The sequence below is a fragment of the Saccoglossus kowalevskii genome, chromosome 8 (genome assembly GCF_978046115.1).
Source record: "Saccoglossus kowalevskii chromosome 8, keSacKowa6.1, whole genome shotgun sequence".
Lineage (NCBI taxonomy): Eukaryota > Metazoa > Hemichordata > Enteropneusta > Harrimaniidae > Saccoglossus > Saccoglossus kowalevskii.
Genome location: NC_140648.1, coordinates 33,421,313 through 33,439,570, shown reverse-complemented (window position 1 = coordinate 33,439,570; position 18,258 = coordinate 33,421,313). Strand labels below are relative to the sequence as shown.

Below are 18,258 nucleotides of genomic sequence, written 5' to 3'. Positions count from 1 at the left end.
CACCAAAGCTAATTATTAAAGGCACAGCTCTTCTATCTGATAGAGGGACTGTGTTAAAAGCAATTGGTGTTCAAACAGGGTTATTATATATAGAAGTTGATTACTTAGGAACTACACATTGGTCATTGGTCGCATAAAACAAGTGTTCAGCAAACTCAGCAAATAGTCTACACTTTCCTTCTGAATTTTTTGAAAAACTGAAAATTGACTCAAATTTTATCTATTGTCCCTAAAATTAGGGTTCCTTTCCAGAAATAATTGAGGAATATAGAAAGAAATTGCAGAAAAATTTGGGCAAGAAAGTCTGATAGTAAAAAGGTAGGAATTGTAGAGTTTGATTTAACGCTTGCCTTATACAACTATACCTTAATTGTAAAGTTTGATTTATCGCTTGCTATATACAACTATACCTTAATTGTAGAGTTTGATTTAACGCTTGCTATATACAACTATACCTTAATTGACTTTACATGTATAGATACATGAAATGCACTGAATGTAGCTAGAATCCATTAAAATTCACCTGTCTGTACAAATAGTAAATGCAGAACATCTCACTGATATGTAAGAAAAAGTTTAAATCCTTCACTGAAGAACAAATAAAGAACCGGAAACTCATTATAATATAAGTAATTTTTTAAATAAAGTGAACACAATTAATGTAAGAGAAATCATAGTTAATTTCATCTTAAATTCAGCTAAATTGCAACATTTAACATACAATGTAATTAGCCACTGAATTAGCGACGTCTTGAATTTTCTATAGTTTAGCAAAATTAGCTATATTTTGAATTAAAAATATAACTTAGCTGAAATAATAAATAAAATAATGTCACAAAATAAGCTATTGATAAAAGATAGGTAAAAGAGAGGTAACCTAAATTAATTAATTACGCTACAATTACAACACACTGTATATGTAGCTAACATTAGTAAATCATACCATAGTGCCTGAAACAACATGTTTTTTTTTTAAATAATTCACACATCCCTGCTAAATTAAGTTGGCTAAATTTAGAATTTTCTGTTGACTGATTAACTGCGTGTCAAAATGTTGCAGTGTTTTATCGCAAATAGGTAAACCTGATTGAGGTCATTAATCTCCCCTCAGCTTGATTTGATCCCAATTTACTTAAACCGAAGTAGAGTTATTAGAGTTTCCGTTCTGGGTGTCAATCAAAATTACATGAGACACAGAGACTTGTAGTTTTCACATCATACATTTTATAACAGTGCTGCTGTAAGTATTATTAAAACAGGTCATTGTTAATGACATAGTCCCAGTTGGAATTATGGGAAATGTTGTTCATGCCAAAATTAAAGTGATATGAACCAAAAGCTTATAATAATTTAGAGTGAATAATTGGCAGGTCTAGTATCAACAGAAATTAGATGTATTAAATGACTCTTTCAAAATCATAATATATATAGTAAGAAATTAAACAGGATATATTATTCATGCATTTTTTGTATTCAAACTGAATTTCATTTGTCCAGGCTCACGTACAGAAATACAAAACACGAAATGAATCATCATGGACATGTATCTCAACGTGTATAATGTTTGTACCAAATTTGATTGAATACCTACAAATCCTGGCCAAGATACCACATTTTCAAAAAACAAGTCGGCTATCTTTGATCTGATTATTGAACAAACTGACATGAACATGTATTCCAATATGTACATGTATGATGTATATGCCAAATATGATTGAAAATGGTCCCTAAGCCTTGGAGATATAGTAGTACATGTATGGTCAAAAAGATGGCCGCTAGTCAGCCATCTTTGATCTGATTGTAAAACAAATTGTCATGGACATGTAATCTAAAATGTACAATGTACATCTATGTATTAATTTGAACAAAAACTGACAAAGCATGCATGAGATACCACATTTTCAAAAAACAAAATGGCTGCCAGTCGGCCATCATGAAAAATCGTCATAGACATGTAATCTAATATGTATAACGTTTGTACCAAATAACAAAGCATAAAAAAAGGATTAAAGTCTATGGTTGCTACATGTGCCAGTAAAAATATGTATTACAACAATTTTATAGTGTTTTGTTTGCAAGAATTTTAGAAAAAATCAAAACCACATAAAATCTGTTTTAGAAGCCGCATCCCAAATAATTCTTTTTGAACAATCTCATATGTGTAGATGCTCTAATAGAAGCAGCTTACCCTCTTTTATAATATACCATTTTAATAGAAGCCATGGCTTTTAACACTGATTTTACAGTACCCGTAGTATTTTACATAATCATCTGGAAATTTTGAATTCTTTCATCGATAATAAACTAATCCATGCACAACATACTTCATGAATGGTGAATTAATGAAAATTACATTGATTGCAAAACTAGTTTTCCTTCCATTTGCTGGGACTAGCTAAAACAAATTAATCAACAATAATTAAATATGCATATTTAAAATATTATATATATCAAATAACGTTTTTTCTTCACAGGCACATGTCAAGATTCCCTAATTAAATACAAGTCATTGTTAATGACACAGTCCCCGTCCCAAATTTTGTGATCTGACATATCAATTTGATGCTGATGAAGTCATTGAGATTAGATTGAAACCATTAATAGGAGATGGATTTGTAAAAAAATCATGACTTAGTGCTTTTACACAAGAATTGGACATTGGGCAGTCATATTGAATCAAATTACAAAAAAACAAGTGGCGTAAACAACAGATTGTTTATTTACATCAAAACACGTGTTCCGTGTAGTAGCAATATGAGCAAAAATAAAAACAGTCGTTATTTGGCCATCTTTGATCTGATTATGAAACACACTGATATGTATGATGTATGTGCCAAATACGAATGAAAATGATACATAAATTGTGGAAATATAGTAGTAAGGCCAAAAAGTCAGATTGCTGTCAATCGGCCATCCTTGACCAGATTTTGAAACAAATTGTTATGGACATGCATCCTAACATGTATAAAGTACATGTATGTGCCAAATTTGAATGAAAACTGACAGAGCACTTCCAAGATACCGCATAAAAAAACAAAACAAGATGCCTGCCAGTCCACTATCTTTGATCCAATTGCGAAATGAATTGTACTGGACATGTAACCTAACATGTATAATCTATGTACCAAGTTTGAATGACAACTGACAAAGCATGTCCAAAATACAACATTTTCAAAAAACAAGATGGGTGCCAGTCGGCCATTTTGAATCGAATCGCTAAACCACTGCATGTGCATATGTCCCACATAAGGTACTAGGCACATGCAAAGAATGAACAGAATCGGTCCACAGGATACTGAAATATTACTATTGACAGACTGACGCACGAACGGACAGACGGACGGACAGACTCAGAAACTCACGGATGGTCGAGGACATGTATCCTAACATGTATGATCGATGTACTAAATTTGAATGAAAACTGACAAAGCATGTCCAAAATACAACATTTTCAAAAAACAAGATAGCTGCCAGTCGGCCATCTATGATCCAATTGTGAAATAAATCGTAATGGACATGTATCCTAACATGTATAATCTATGTACCAAATTTGAATGAAAGGGAATGGGGACTAATAATGAAAACATTTAATTTATTTTGACATTGGTGGAGTTACAGACCAGAGTTGGATGTAAGTCAGTGATGCCATTCAATCATATACAAGGTACTACGGTATATGCAATTTCAAGAAATCCTCAGGCAGAGCTACATGTATGTCACAAGACATTCCATGTTGCTAAGACGCGCACCACTGTTCCATGCATTTCTATGGGTTCTCCGCGAGCTGCTGTGGAACGCTGAGCGAAAAGCAGGTGAAAATAGCTAAATTTGAGAAATAAACAACACAAACTCAACTTTGAAGTAATCCTGAGCAACCAAATTTATATATGTTACACACACAGGGGTAATCTTTTTATACTGCTTAGGGGAGTCTCAACAACCATCCCAAAGTACCGTTTTCTAAGAGCTTTCCAGGATAGGTGCCAGGTGGTGAAAATGCCCGAATGTCCGCCCGCCCCCCAGAATAATTGAGCAGCTCCAAGATGGCGGAGCTCAGCCATATGAGAGCGCCCTCTCTGGTGACTTTTTACTGGTTTCTATTATTAGTATTAAAAACAGCCTTTTATTAAATTCAACTATAATTTTTTTAGGTTAAATACAGATTGTAAATGAATTGAGTTGGAACGACTTGACAGTGTATTTCAGTAACTGATAAAATTCTATTTAAGGCCCAAAAAAAAGTTTTATTCATAAAATGTCATTAAATTAAATTTGATATAAAAACTATATATTTTGTTAATTTTTTTTTAAATTCTGACTACAAAAAACAAACAAAAAACAACCCTGCTTTTTCTGCTTCTTACAGTATGCATCAAGCTGTTATGTTTATGTTTTTAACTTATAATAAAATTATAGCCATAAAACACACTTACACGTTCATACTTAAGCGCTCCAAAACAAACATATGTCAAAACCGTCATAATTTGACAGAATCTGAAATGTTTCAAATTCAAAATATGAGTACTAAATCCAATAAAAGTATTTTTATTTGTTAATATATAAAAAATTAATAGCAAAGTCTAAAATTCTTTTTTTTTAAAATAAATCTGAGGACAATGTCAACTGATTGCTTACCATTTATTGTATTGTTCACAAGGTTTACTGCAAACAAAGGGCAGTGAGTCAGAAAACAAACTCTCCCTGGCTTCCCAAGGGATCGCTTAGTCATCGTAAGGGGCAAATAAAAGACTGCCTTCAGTCAAATAATTTTCAATCAAATTATCAGTAATATAAAGGCTATTTCTTTCTCAGTGACTACAATGACTGCCTCTTTATCAAAAAAACATTATATATTTTATGTGCCCGAACCTATTTTCAAAATGACAAATATTGATGAGCAATGAAAATTCTTTTGAAATAAACAACACTTAAACGCAGTGGTCGTCGCGCAGCGCATGTTCGAATTTCATGTACATGTAAATAAACAATGTATTTTACACGTGTTGTTTACGTCGCTATGAGTCCCATATTGAACATCATCAAAATAACCAGTTTTCTAAGTATTCTGTATATTAAATGATATATTGTCATTGTACAAAAACAGAGAAAACTGCATAAGTAAATTGGAAGGTGGAGCTGGACCATCAGATATGGAAGGGTGCTTCTTTTCAGTTCATAACGTTCCTGTTATCTTATATCAAATGCTTAATAATTTAACAGGTTTTTTGAAAATGATTTCTTTTATTCACTCATATTTTAATTAGGCATATTGAGTCACGGCAGACTCTCTTTGATAATACTGTGATATCCCATAATGCATTGCACTGAAATCCCATAATGCATTGTTTCTTCATTCCATAATGATGTATGCTTATTCAATGGTGTCTAATCCCACAATGCTAAGTCATTACCCCACAATGCACTGTGTACACATCCCATAATGCACTGTGTACACATCCCATAATGCATTGCACTAAATCCCATAATGCATTGCTTCTTCATTCCATAATGATGTATGCTTATTCAATGGTGTGTCTAGTCCCACAATGCACTGTGTACACATCCCATAATGCACTGTGTACACATCCCATAATGCATTGTGTACACACCCCAAAATGCATTGCACTGAAATCCCATAATGCACTGTTTCTTCATTCCATAATGATGTATACTAATTCAATAGTGTGTTTAATCCCACAATGCTAAGCCATTATCCCACAATGCACTGTGTACACATCCCATAATGCATTGTCATTGATCACCCAATCAGCATCTTGGAAAACCAAAACAGCTAGAATCTTACAAACTAAAGGCTACTACGAGTATCAAGTATGGATGCCAATCAACATTTTGGTGTCTGTAAGAGATGCTACCGTGAAAGGCATTTGAGAGACTTAAGGTACCCAATCAAATCTTCTAAATGCTGTTAGCAACAACTGAATCATTACCTGCTTCTTTTGATATGGCCAAATAAAATAAATATTGTGTTTGTGGTAATATTGAAAACAATAATAATTATTGCTGTTCTTCTGTACTGTCAGCGGCATTTGCAAATCACACGTATGGACTGATATTTACGTGTCAAGATTTTGTCATGCAGCATGCAGCCATAAATATTACAGAGCAATCCAGGCAAGGTCAGGTTACCAGAAATACACATTTTTTTTATTTGGCCTAATGAAATCACACTTCACAGAGAAGTAAATTGGATGGTGTCCCTCACTGATATGTATGACAAGAATCAGACAGCCAAGTGTACATTAAGTGAATCAGAAATTAGAATACATGAAATCTGGCCAATGAGAGCTATATTGATGTATCATTGGTCTATATAGCTACGATCATATTATTCTATCAAGTATGACTTCGGTTGGTAGCAGTGTTCTGAGATGATGATGATAATATTTCAGAATCTCTTTCCAAGGTTTCTGCGACCTGAATGCAATGACAATGATCGCAATAAATTAGATGGCTATTGATCGTAAATTTGATATGTGCAGTTCAAATTTAGGTTGGAGAACTAGAAACACACATACATGTACATACTACAGAGCTAGTAGGGGCTGCCAGCTAGGGGAGTGTGGAGCTGTCCATTACACTACGGGGGAAAAGCCTGTGATTCCACAGAGGGGGAACAACTGCGATTACACTAAGGGGGAAAGACTGCGATTACACCGAGGGGGAGAGACTGTGATTACACCGAAGGGAAAAGCTTACAATTACACCTGCAATCACAAAAATCCAATTTAACAGTAAGCGAAGCATTCCAACAGAAGTAGAGACGAGATTGTAAACATGATAATAAAATGATGGAATCAGATAGAATTCTATACTTCATGATAATAAAAGCTATTTAAAAAATTCATTTTTTTATTTTGATTATAAAACATAGATTTGTTACACCAAGACACAAAGAATGTATATTTCATTCAAGGCATAATCAAAATTACAATATATTCATTGCATAGTGCAAAGTGACATGTATTCCTACAAAATGGAAATGCCACTGTATTCAGCGATTAATCTATTGAGAATCAAATAAACTGTCTCATGTCCCTGAGCTGCACTTTCAAATGTCAACCCCCCCATTTATTTCTGTATTACTTTTCAGAGCTTCATTTTTATTTAAAAATTATTAGAATTTCATGTTATTTTAGCAAGAGTTTCAAAAAAAAATGACAATATCGAAAAATCTTTTTAGTTGTATAAAATGAAGTAAATGTACATTTTACTACTCGAATTATATCATACTATATACTACTCTCTTTTATATTTATCATTTATCTTTCACTTACAGACAACTTTCTACAACTTAAAACATTGCTGTAAAAAGCAATGAAAATAGGAATGAAATATGTTGGTTGCCATGGAGACTCCTGGGAAGACAATATTTAGTTTCAAGATGGATGGTTTGGTTACTGATATTGGAATACACTTTAAACAATTGTTTTATCTTTGTCAACTGATTTTTCATTTTGTAAATTAGTGACATATAGAACACTACAAATTTTCTCAACCCTACACTGTACTCCCCTTCTCTTTCCATTAACAGTGAGCCCCCAAATTCAACTTTTGTCACAATTCCAAAATTTTAAACTCACTCACAATTTTTATAGTAAGTTTTTTCAATATTTCGATCAAGACTCGTAGCCAATAGGAGATTTTATTCACTTGCCCCAAAATTTTCCAAAAAAATATATATAATAACAGGAAAACAAAAGGTTGCACCAAATTTTGAATGGAAAAATTAGGGCACTCAAAGGTTAATTTGAATCGTTACAATTTAGGTCTGCGGAACATCTATCAAAATTTACGAAAAAAAAAACATTTCACATTTTTAATACATAGTATTTTGGTTAAAAATTAATATTGACAGTTTAAGGAGATTACATTAAGAATTGACAAAGAATGTTTGTAAAAAATGTCAGTAGTGAGGACCTGATGTTTAACTCAGAGCTCAGGTCAGAAACAAACCAAAAATAATCACTGAAGATGGCACAATGAGTTAAGCTGTTCAAACATGTTTGTCAAATCTGGGTTTAAATTATTGTTGTGCACACTATAATATTAAACATATCATCCTAAGTAATATGACACTATTACAATTATGTACTGTAAAACCATTTATTTTTATTAACATTTAATTTCACTATTTTAATGTTTTGAGTATATTCACTGTGTCTTAATTTCACAAATTTGTCAAGGAAATAATGAGTTTTATTGTTATATTACATGTTAATGAAGATTTAATTTAGCAGATTTTATTTATCAGCGAAATTACCAAAATTAAAACCCAGCAAATAATTAATGCATTGACAGTATACGGAAATCACCTTTGACAATGGCAGTTACTAAGCATATAAATAAGCCGCTATTGCAAGTAATTGAAGCATATCATGACTAATATTAGCTCACTCCACTAGTCAAGGAAATCACTCTTAATGACCGTGGCGTATTAATGAAACTAAACTCAGTTTGAGGAGATTTGGTGACACACAAAATGTTTGCACTTCACCTTATAAGCTAAATCTTTAAGCCATTTAATAAAAAAAAAAATGGCTGCCATTTCGATTGTGAACTGCCAATATTGATGCTTTCATGCATCAATATCCACAGTGACAACACACAGTTAAATGACTTCTGGATTTAGAGGTGTTTATTTTGTTGGTAGTAATTATGAGGCATATTAAATAATAAACTACAAGTATAAATTTATATATTTGTAGTCATAGGAAGCGAGGAGCTACTTGTTTCCATGGGAACCATGATTGCGTGATTCAGTAGTCAGACTTCTCTCTGGTGGCCATTTTGAAAAAAGGGAATTAAGCTGAGAGTAGATGACTAAAAGGCCAACATTAAATCCCTCACATTATTCAATTGGAAAGCCATGTGATGAAATGGTATTTGATTGAACAACTGAATTCAAGTCAGTTACAATGCATATATCACATACACTATTAAATATGTTCCAGTAATACAAACAAATATTACCAACTTGAAAACATAATGTTAGTTGTAAAAATAAATTCTACTACTTGAATAGATTGAGTTATGTATAAGTTTTCATAACAATAACATATTTGTAATATTATCCCAACAAAGTACAGCAGAAAGTCGGTCAATAAATATGGATTTCATTTTAACATTACTAATTCTATTCTTTCTCAATCACCATATTGAATAACAATTAACAGTGTGCACAATGTCAATGTTGTTAGTAACTATGAAAATTCAATGGCGACCATAAAAACCCCACTTTAATGCCTCGGTATTAATTGAAATTGCATGTATTTAACCCTAACCCATCTTTAGGTCTACCAGCTGCAGTGTATGGTAGTGCGATTGCACAAATAAGTCAATTTCTAGCCATTAACAATGATCTACTGGCGTCTACAAAATAATTAGCACAACCCCCCCCCCTCCAAGTACATTACAATTAACTGATGTCAAATGTCCATTGATTCCTAATATGCATGAGAATACATAACATGTGACATTAGCAACTTTTCTGTTATTGTCCCACTTCAATTTCAATAGCTAATTATATTCTTTTTACAAGAATCATATCAGCTATGTAAAAGCTATTATCTCATTAATAACAAGAGACTATGGGAATAACCGACAACATCATCTTCTCGTAATTGTTTTAAACGAATGAAATTAGATGTGACAGATGTAACAAACTACTAATCTATATAAGGTCATATAACCATGGTGACAGTTATATCGTCATGACACCCTGGGTAATTAGAATATAATAATAATAATAGAAAATACATTAACCTTTATGATTACATTAACGCCATTATGATGTCGATCAGCTGAAATTTCTACTCTGAATTTCTAAATTAATTTTCATATTTCATCATAGATTTTTTATTGATCAGTCTACCAGTCACAGATCTGTACATGTGATCAGTCTACCAGTCACAGATCTGTGCATGTGATCAGTCTACCAGTCACAGATCTGTACATGTGATCAGTCTACCAGTCACAGATCTGTACATGTGATCAGTCTACCAGTCACAGATCTGTACATGTGATCAGTCTACCAGTCACAGATCTGTACATGTGATCAGTCTACCAGTCACAGATCTGTACATGTGATCAGTCTACCAATCACAGATCTGTACATGTGATCAGTCTACCAGTCACAGATCTGTGCATGTGATCAGTCTACCAGTCACAGATCTGTACATGTGATCAGTCTACCAGTCACAGATCTGTACATGTGATCAGTCTACCAGTCACAGATCTGTACATGTGATCAGTCTACCAATCACAGATCTGTACATGTGATCAGTCTACCAATCACAGATCTGTACATGTGATCAGTCTACCAGTCACAGATCTGTACATGTGATCAGTCTACCAGTCACAGATCTGTGCATGTGATCAGTCTACCAGTCACAGATCTGTACATGTGATCAGTCTACCAGTCACAGATCTGTACATGTGATCAGTCTACCAATCACAGATCTGTACCTGTGATCAGTCTACCAATCACAGATCTGTACATGTGATCAGTCTACCAATCACAGATCTGTACATGTGATCAGACATTTGACATATTTGATGAAAGTTTCAGAATTCAGCGATCGTAATTTCATACATTATTTCACTCAAAATTCCATCAAAATACTTTTAATGCAGAGCATACCTCGAGAATAACTGTCTGTTTCATTTAAAACTTAAATTAGACAAGCAGTCTATTGACTGATACCAAAAAGTGACAAAAATATTACACTGAAATCAGAGAGTTTGAAGTATTGTCACACGATGAACAAATCTATCCACCCAAGGTGTCTTCATATAAAATATCAAAACAAGAAATGGGAAAACACCATTTTTTACCAAAAAAAACTAAAATATTCACTAAAATTAGAGAATTGAAGACACATGAATAGTCTCATAATGAACAATGAAAAGAAAAGATACAAAAACAAAAAAAATGTAACGCATATTGTACACTGGTTTACTTTTATAAGAGACATACTTTTGTGAATTTTGTAGCAGTGGAAATTTCTTTGTGGTCTTGCAACACGGAGCGTTAGCAACTTTTGCAAAATTTTGTATTCAAGAATGCCACAAAATCATCAAATCAGAAAAAATAAGCAATTTACAGTTCAGTTAAATACAGGCTACTGAACAAAAGAGACGCCGATGAGAAGGAGCAATAACCTTACTGCTGGCATCTCATCAGATTACATGAGAATTGGAACAGACAAAATCTGCAACCCAGCCCTATCTAATTTGTATCTATGAACATAATTGCAAAGTATTTCTTAAAGCGTGACTGAATTGTCTGCTCACACACTGAGTAATGAACACATACAATGCAAATTCACTAAATCAATTCCCGAAGTGCCCATTTGTCCATGGTGATTGCGTATAGCAACGCAAAAACTAGCAGCTGCCAGCCAGCCAGAGTATTTATCATGCTATGTCAAAGGTCAAGCTGAAATTCATTCTCACTAAGATGCCTATTTTATATTTAATGCAAGTGTTGTTACAATTATAGCTATTGTTAAAGTTCATAACAAAAGTGCTGTAACAAAATTAAACCAGCACCATGAAATTAACTACTGACGAGACTGTGTTATGTTTTATTATAGAAAATGTATCAAGGCATGTGTACAACATGTACAGTGTACATGCCTATATTAAGGCATGTGTACAACATGTACAGTGTACATGCCTACATTTCAAGGTACATTGTATGTGTACAACATGTACAACTGTACATGCTTACATATTACAGGCCTATGTACAACATGCACAGTGTGCATGCCTACTTACTACAAGCATGAGTACAACATGTACAGTGTACATGCCTACTTACTACAAGCATGCCTACATGTACCTGTACTGTGTGCATGTCTACTTACTACAAGCATGCCTACAACATGCAGTGTGCATGCCTACTTACTACAAGCATGCATACAACATGTACAGTATACATGCCTACTTACTACAAGCATGAGTACATGTACAGTGTGCATGCCTACTTACTACAAGCATGCATACAACATGTACAGTATACATGCCTACTTACTACAAGCATGCCTACAACATGTACAGTGTGCATGCCTACTTACTACAAGCATACATACACTGAATGCTTCTTAAAATGGTCAGTTACAGACGAATCCACAATTAGATTACAAGATAGCATAAAATACACACCACCTGGTTATGTACATATAACACTGTATATTATATTACATGATCAGAGCGTTCAAAAATAGGAAAAAATATTTTATTTATTAGAGGTACTAATGTTTGATTCTCAATGACCTGGTATGGATGGATTGTCATGTGGATGCATGGTGGTGGTAAACCCACACTCTACACTATAGAGTACTACATACCTTGAACATTAATCTGTTTAGTTTGTCACATAAAATAGTTCTGTACTGATGAGAATTATAAAATTTATTCAACAAAAGATTTTTGGTTGTAGGATGAGAGAATAAAAATTGAAATGTTTACCTTGTCAAAAAGAGGTTTCCATCGCTGTGCAGATCCCAACATCGTAAAACGGTTCATGTCCACCATTTGAGCCATATTAGTTATTTTTCAAGTTACCAGGATTCATACAGGAAAATATGTCAGGATTAAAAAAAGAGAGAGAGACTCTGTTAGCGAACACACAGATTCATGATTCACACAGTGAGCAAGCACAGCTGAGACAAACGTGGTCGGCAAGATAAGTTCATCGTAGCTGCAGGATGAGGAGAATAATACGATGATAGAGAAAAAGGCTGAGCAAACACTGGCTGCATAATTCAATAACTCTCTCATTTTGAATACTGCATGCCATAACACTTTGTGTCGCCTCAACCGAAGCGCTGAAAAAAAGGGAGGTTGTGGTCTTGTGATGTGAGGGACTGTAAAACAATCAGCCTTAGATCTCCAAGCTCTTATCTCATGATAGATAACACCCCTATATTGATAATGGACTAACCCTATCATTCATAAATCAGTTATGTCAGAATGGCAGCATGACAAGTAGATATCTGGGGGACTTATCTTTTCCGAGTTAACCTAGGGATGTTGAGTAAGTAAAATAGCAGTGTAGACGCCCAATGATGGTAACATGCACTGTATCAGTCCATTAAATTAAATGTATTTTTTTGTTGCTTGAGTGCTTGAATTAAATTTATTTTAAAAAAATGAAAGCATTCTCTAGTTTGCATCACACACATAATTTATAATTCATTTTTCAAATTGCTTATTTTTAGTTAGATTTGAGTGAACGAATATTCACTATTTTAATGTATGTAATAAAAATCTGTTCATTTCAGAGAAAGAAATTCAAAGCCATACAAAATTTTCAGTAAAAATTAATGATTTTTTTCAATTCTCATAAATGAATTATTCTGGAATTTATGTCTGTGTGCAACGAACAGGAAAGATATTGTCTAAGATGTTAATTTCAGACTACATTGATTTATTTTTTATACACCTTTTGGTAGACGAAATGACAAAAAAACAATAAAACAGAGGTCAAGAGGTCAAATGAAGCATAATAACACGAGTATGAGTAAAGTAACTAAATGTTATTGTAGCGCTCAGCACCATGGGTTATAGAACTGTAAGGAAGGGGTATAAACGTAATGTATTGTACATCAATAAACTGTGCCTAAACCCATTAATGTAAAAAAATATTTTTGCTATTTTCGCTGAAAATAAAATCCAGCAAATAAACTTTTTTTCCTAAATTTTACATTCAATGCCTCAACAAATAGTGAAAATAAACTTTATACAAAACACAAAAAAAAATTCATTGCAGTGAAAATTAATTCCAGCTAAATTAAAGTATTTTACAGTACTTGCTATGATAATTCACTGCCTATGTCTTTAATACTGTAATAGTTCCACCTCCTACTATATACATTTTGGATAAAGGACAGTATTATATTCAGTCATTAAAAATTCACTTTCTGGCTGATCTCATTTTGAGAGAACTGGAGGTTCTTCTCTCAACCATGCTTCTGATGTATTTATTGACCTACAAGAACAAACAAAGCCTCCTAACTCAGTGTCTATTGTTTACAAATCTAGCTTAACCTTTTCACCACCAGTTTCCTTTCTCATCAAAAAATCAAATAAATTAGTCTTGTTTATAATCTGCACTTTCCTTCAGAGATTGGAACAAAAATAGCCAAATTTTTTGAGTAAAGATGTACTCAAAATTTATCTGTTGGCTCCAAAATTAGGATTCATTCTCTGAAATTCTGGTGGTGAAAAGGTTAATTTAGGAGGACCACTTAAATCAATTCTCCCTACACATCTATAATCACAACATGTTATGGTGTATATGTTGGTCAGGGTAGCTTGTGGAATTGTGAACCAGAAATGCAACTTTAACAACAGCGCCCTCAAGTCTACTCAGACTATCGGTAATCACATAAATGGGTTAAGGCAGCACTACGTTGAACACCATTTAACTTTAACACTTTTATCTAGAAAGTGTCAAAAAGACTTAATGTAGTTATTTTTTGAGCAACAAAAGGATATAAAATCTGGTCCTTTTTTTCCTGAATCAGTAAGGAATTGAAATTAATTACATACAATAAAACAAGCAACCTCTAGGCTGAGATAGCTCTGCTGTTAGATATTATTAGAAAATGAACAAATCTGAAAGAGGTCTATCTGAGGTACCTACATGTATAACATCAAAGCAATCAAATTTGCGTTTTCACCAAGAAGTCGAAAATATCACTTTTTACCAAGAATAACAAAAATATTCATCAAAATTAGAGAATTGAAGATATCATCACGAAAATGAACAACTCTGAGAGAAGTCTACCGGTACCTGTAGTACCCATATGTATAATATCAAAGCAATCTGACTAACAAGAAGTCGAAAATATAACTTTTCACCAAAAATATTCATCAAAATTAGAGATTTGAAGATATCATAAGAAAATGAACAAATCTGAGAGAGGTCTGCCCAAGGTACATATACACCAAGTATCAAAACAATAACAATTGTAGTTTTCAAGAAGAAGTCGAAAAAGTTGACGAGACAGACAATCACTCATGTCATAAGCTTCACTCAACAAAGTCAACAGCAGAGCACACATTTTATCTGGACAGAATGCTATTTTTATTTTTAGTTACACCAGAATAATTACATCACTGTACATAATATTTAACACTTGAAATCATGTGTTGACAAAAAAATTATAGACTGCCATCTAGTGTCAAGAATGAGAAATTTACAAACTATTCACAACAAACAAAAATATTGAAAATTATAAACAGTTATATGAATAGTGGTTCAGTCTAAAGTCTAGTATGAACTAAGATTAAAGCTAATCGAACATGTTTGACATAAACTAGATCCAGATGCATTTATTCATGAAAAAGACATATTTAGTACAAACTAATTTTGGGACGTGCAAATTTACTAAGAATATAAGTTTCAATTCTCAGTAAAATAACCAAGAAGGTATAGTTGCAAAATAACGGTAAATAAGTAGAGTCTCATCATCAGTCCATTTTTATCTTGAGAACAAATTCTTATGTTGCATCTATGAAGGAAATAACATATCAAACTGGAGTTATGAAATTTAAAATTCAATTTTTTGTAATGGTAATTTTTTGCCATGAGTAATCCGACTTTAGTCAGATCAACCTGTTTAACTATACTAAATATTTACGCATTATTTTTTTAGCCCATGATAAGGAGCGGTTTGTGAACACAACTATTCAATTAAGCTCAAAATCATTTTAAAATGCAAAATATTAAAGAGAAAGTCCGGGAAATCAACATAATACTCCGAGATGAAAGACCTGAACAAATGTTTAATAATGCAATTTACAGTTTTTCATTTCTTTTTATTCTCTAGATATTCAACTTCATAAGTCTTATGTAGTCTGCCATCTTAATTCTTTAGCAAAGGATTGTGGGTAAAGTGTGACATCACATCCACTGTTGTGAAAAAATTGTGAAAATAATCACAAAAAATAAGTTTGTCAAAAACATTGTTATGTTTGACAAGGTTAATTGTTAACTGTTAGCAAACAAGTTAAAGTTCTAGGACATGAACCAAGGCAACAATTGCAAGTTTATGCTTTCTTCGTCCTGTGTGAAATTTTTATGCGACAATAGCTCTGATTTTCAACATTTTTTTTGATTAAATATAACATAAAATACATAAATTTTATAAAGATGACGAATTTTCACCGAAATTGCATGGGAAAAGTCACCATACGAAGGCTAATATCACATAAAATGTACCGGTAATATGAACCATAGAAGATTGTTATGCACAATGCACACTACTGGAAATGACACTCAAGATGGCTAAGTATTGGAAATTTTGTCTAAGGCCTTTACTAAATTCCCTGTGGTTCGCTTGACAAAACTGGATTTCAACAGAAGGCGCCATCTGGAGACCCAGAATGCAACACTGAAGGCATCTTTTTCCAACTGCTTTGTGTTCAGTGTTCACATTTCAGTGATGGCCATTACTATATTAATAATAACAACACAGGAAATGTTTTATTAAAAATGAGAGAAAAAAAGTTCTATAATTGTAATTGATCCTATATTGAGATAAAAAGAAAATGCTTTTTATTTCATGAATCTTAATGAACACATAAATTAAACTCTGTGACCTCATGGTGTATGATTTCAAATGTCAAAGACATTAAATTATTAAAGGGAACTTTAGAATTAACAATTTATTGTAGGTTTTTCTGGTTTGTGTATTCTGATTATAAAACCACAATGAATACCATATTTTTTCCATAAGAAGCACATCTTAAATGTTTTGGTTTCTATAACAGATTAGATAGGTAGAGATTTTGTTTTTTGTTCTTGCATATAAGAACTGTTTTTGCAGATATGAGTGTCAGAAATCATGTTTAAAATTGTTTATGTCACTCAGTTTCGTGAAGTTTAGAATTTCTACAAAATCACATTGAAAATCTGCTACAAGTTTGTGAAGTTTTCTTAAATTTGGCCAAAAAATTTTTCTCGGCCTATCAAAAAATCACATTACCTTAATAATGTTGCATACTAATTTCAATAAATTTTACTTATTCTGATTTTGGAAATACCTCTGTAATAATTAAGCAAATACACTATGTTCATTATCATAACTGTGGCATAAATTCATTGCTACATGTACAATGTATTTAATATATTCATAGTCATACAAATCTAATTTGGAGTTATGTAATAAAGTGAACTTGAGGTTTGACAGCTGTTTGACAGCGATGCGGGGAAAAATGCATTTAAAGGTGGAATTTCACTTTTTTTACTTTTTATATAGCAGAAAACGTCTTTGTTCTTGAGTGAAAATTTCAAAATTCTATTGTGAGTAGAACACCTAATAAACTAGGTTTAAATTATTAAAAACAAACACATGTGCCATTGCTTGCTGACACTGTTTCTTTCCATTCATTTTAGCTATTCATGGAGACTTTCAGCAGCCATGCTAATACAGCTAGACCAGTGATAATAATTATAGGGTCCCCTATAAACCTTATATTTTAAGAAAACATCTATTCTCAAAAAGACAAAAAATTTTGCAGACACCAAACTGAACACTAGATGGGGTAGTGTGAGTCGGTTCAGTTTTCCATGTAATGTTATCATTGCTGCATTTTTTTTTAATCTGTGTCTGCGAATGATGATACTATAGTGCAACTACTTTTTTGAGTAATCAGGTAATTTTCAATAATTAATTAATGGCAATTACTTAATGGTTAATTTTAATGGCAGTCATAACAACATTTTGCTAAAGTTACAGACACTGTGGAGAAAGATTCCAGAGAAATTTTCACTGTTACAAAATTTTGCCATTTTCACTGATTTGCAAAATTTGCATAATTTTGTCGCGCATGAAATCAGTGTGTTAGAAAGTTGAATATCAGTCGTCAAATACTATTACTTGAAATCTAATTATTCAGGTACTCAAAACAAGAATAATACAAGGATATTGTAAAATATGCTGGAAAGTGGCGTTCATGTTAGAAATTCGGGACCAAGTTGGCTCGTACAGAAACGTGTGTGTGAATGGTTAGGACAGAATCAGCACCTGACGAAAAAAAACTTGATTTTGATAGTTGCTCGGGACCGAAATTCAGCATGTGCCGAGATTTGCAGCCTGAACGTTTGACACAAACCAAAATCACCCCCTCAGTGGTGAATTTAAGTATGACATGATGATGGAGGGAAGTGAGCTATATATGGTCAGATGCTGTATCAATGAATGAAATGAATGCAAACCCTCGTCA

General features: G+C 32.9%; 1 protein-coding gene across 2 annotated transcripts in view; it reads right to left on the bottom strand.

The window, feature by feature from the left end:
• Nucleotides 1–18,258, bottom strand: part of LOC100377830 (rhomboid-related protein 2-like) — a 63,092-nt gene that overhangs the window by 28,709 nt on the left and 16,125 nt on the right. For both annotated transcript variants that reach the window (XM_085502506.1, XM_085502507.1), the window contains exon 4: nt 12,493–12,516. In XM_085502506.1, the coding sequence (XP_085358632.1) occupies nt 12,493–12,516 (24 nt within the window). The remainder of the gene's footprint in view (nt 1–12,492; nt 12,517–18,258) is intronic.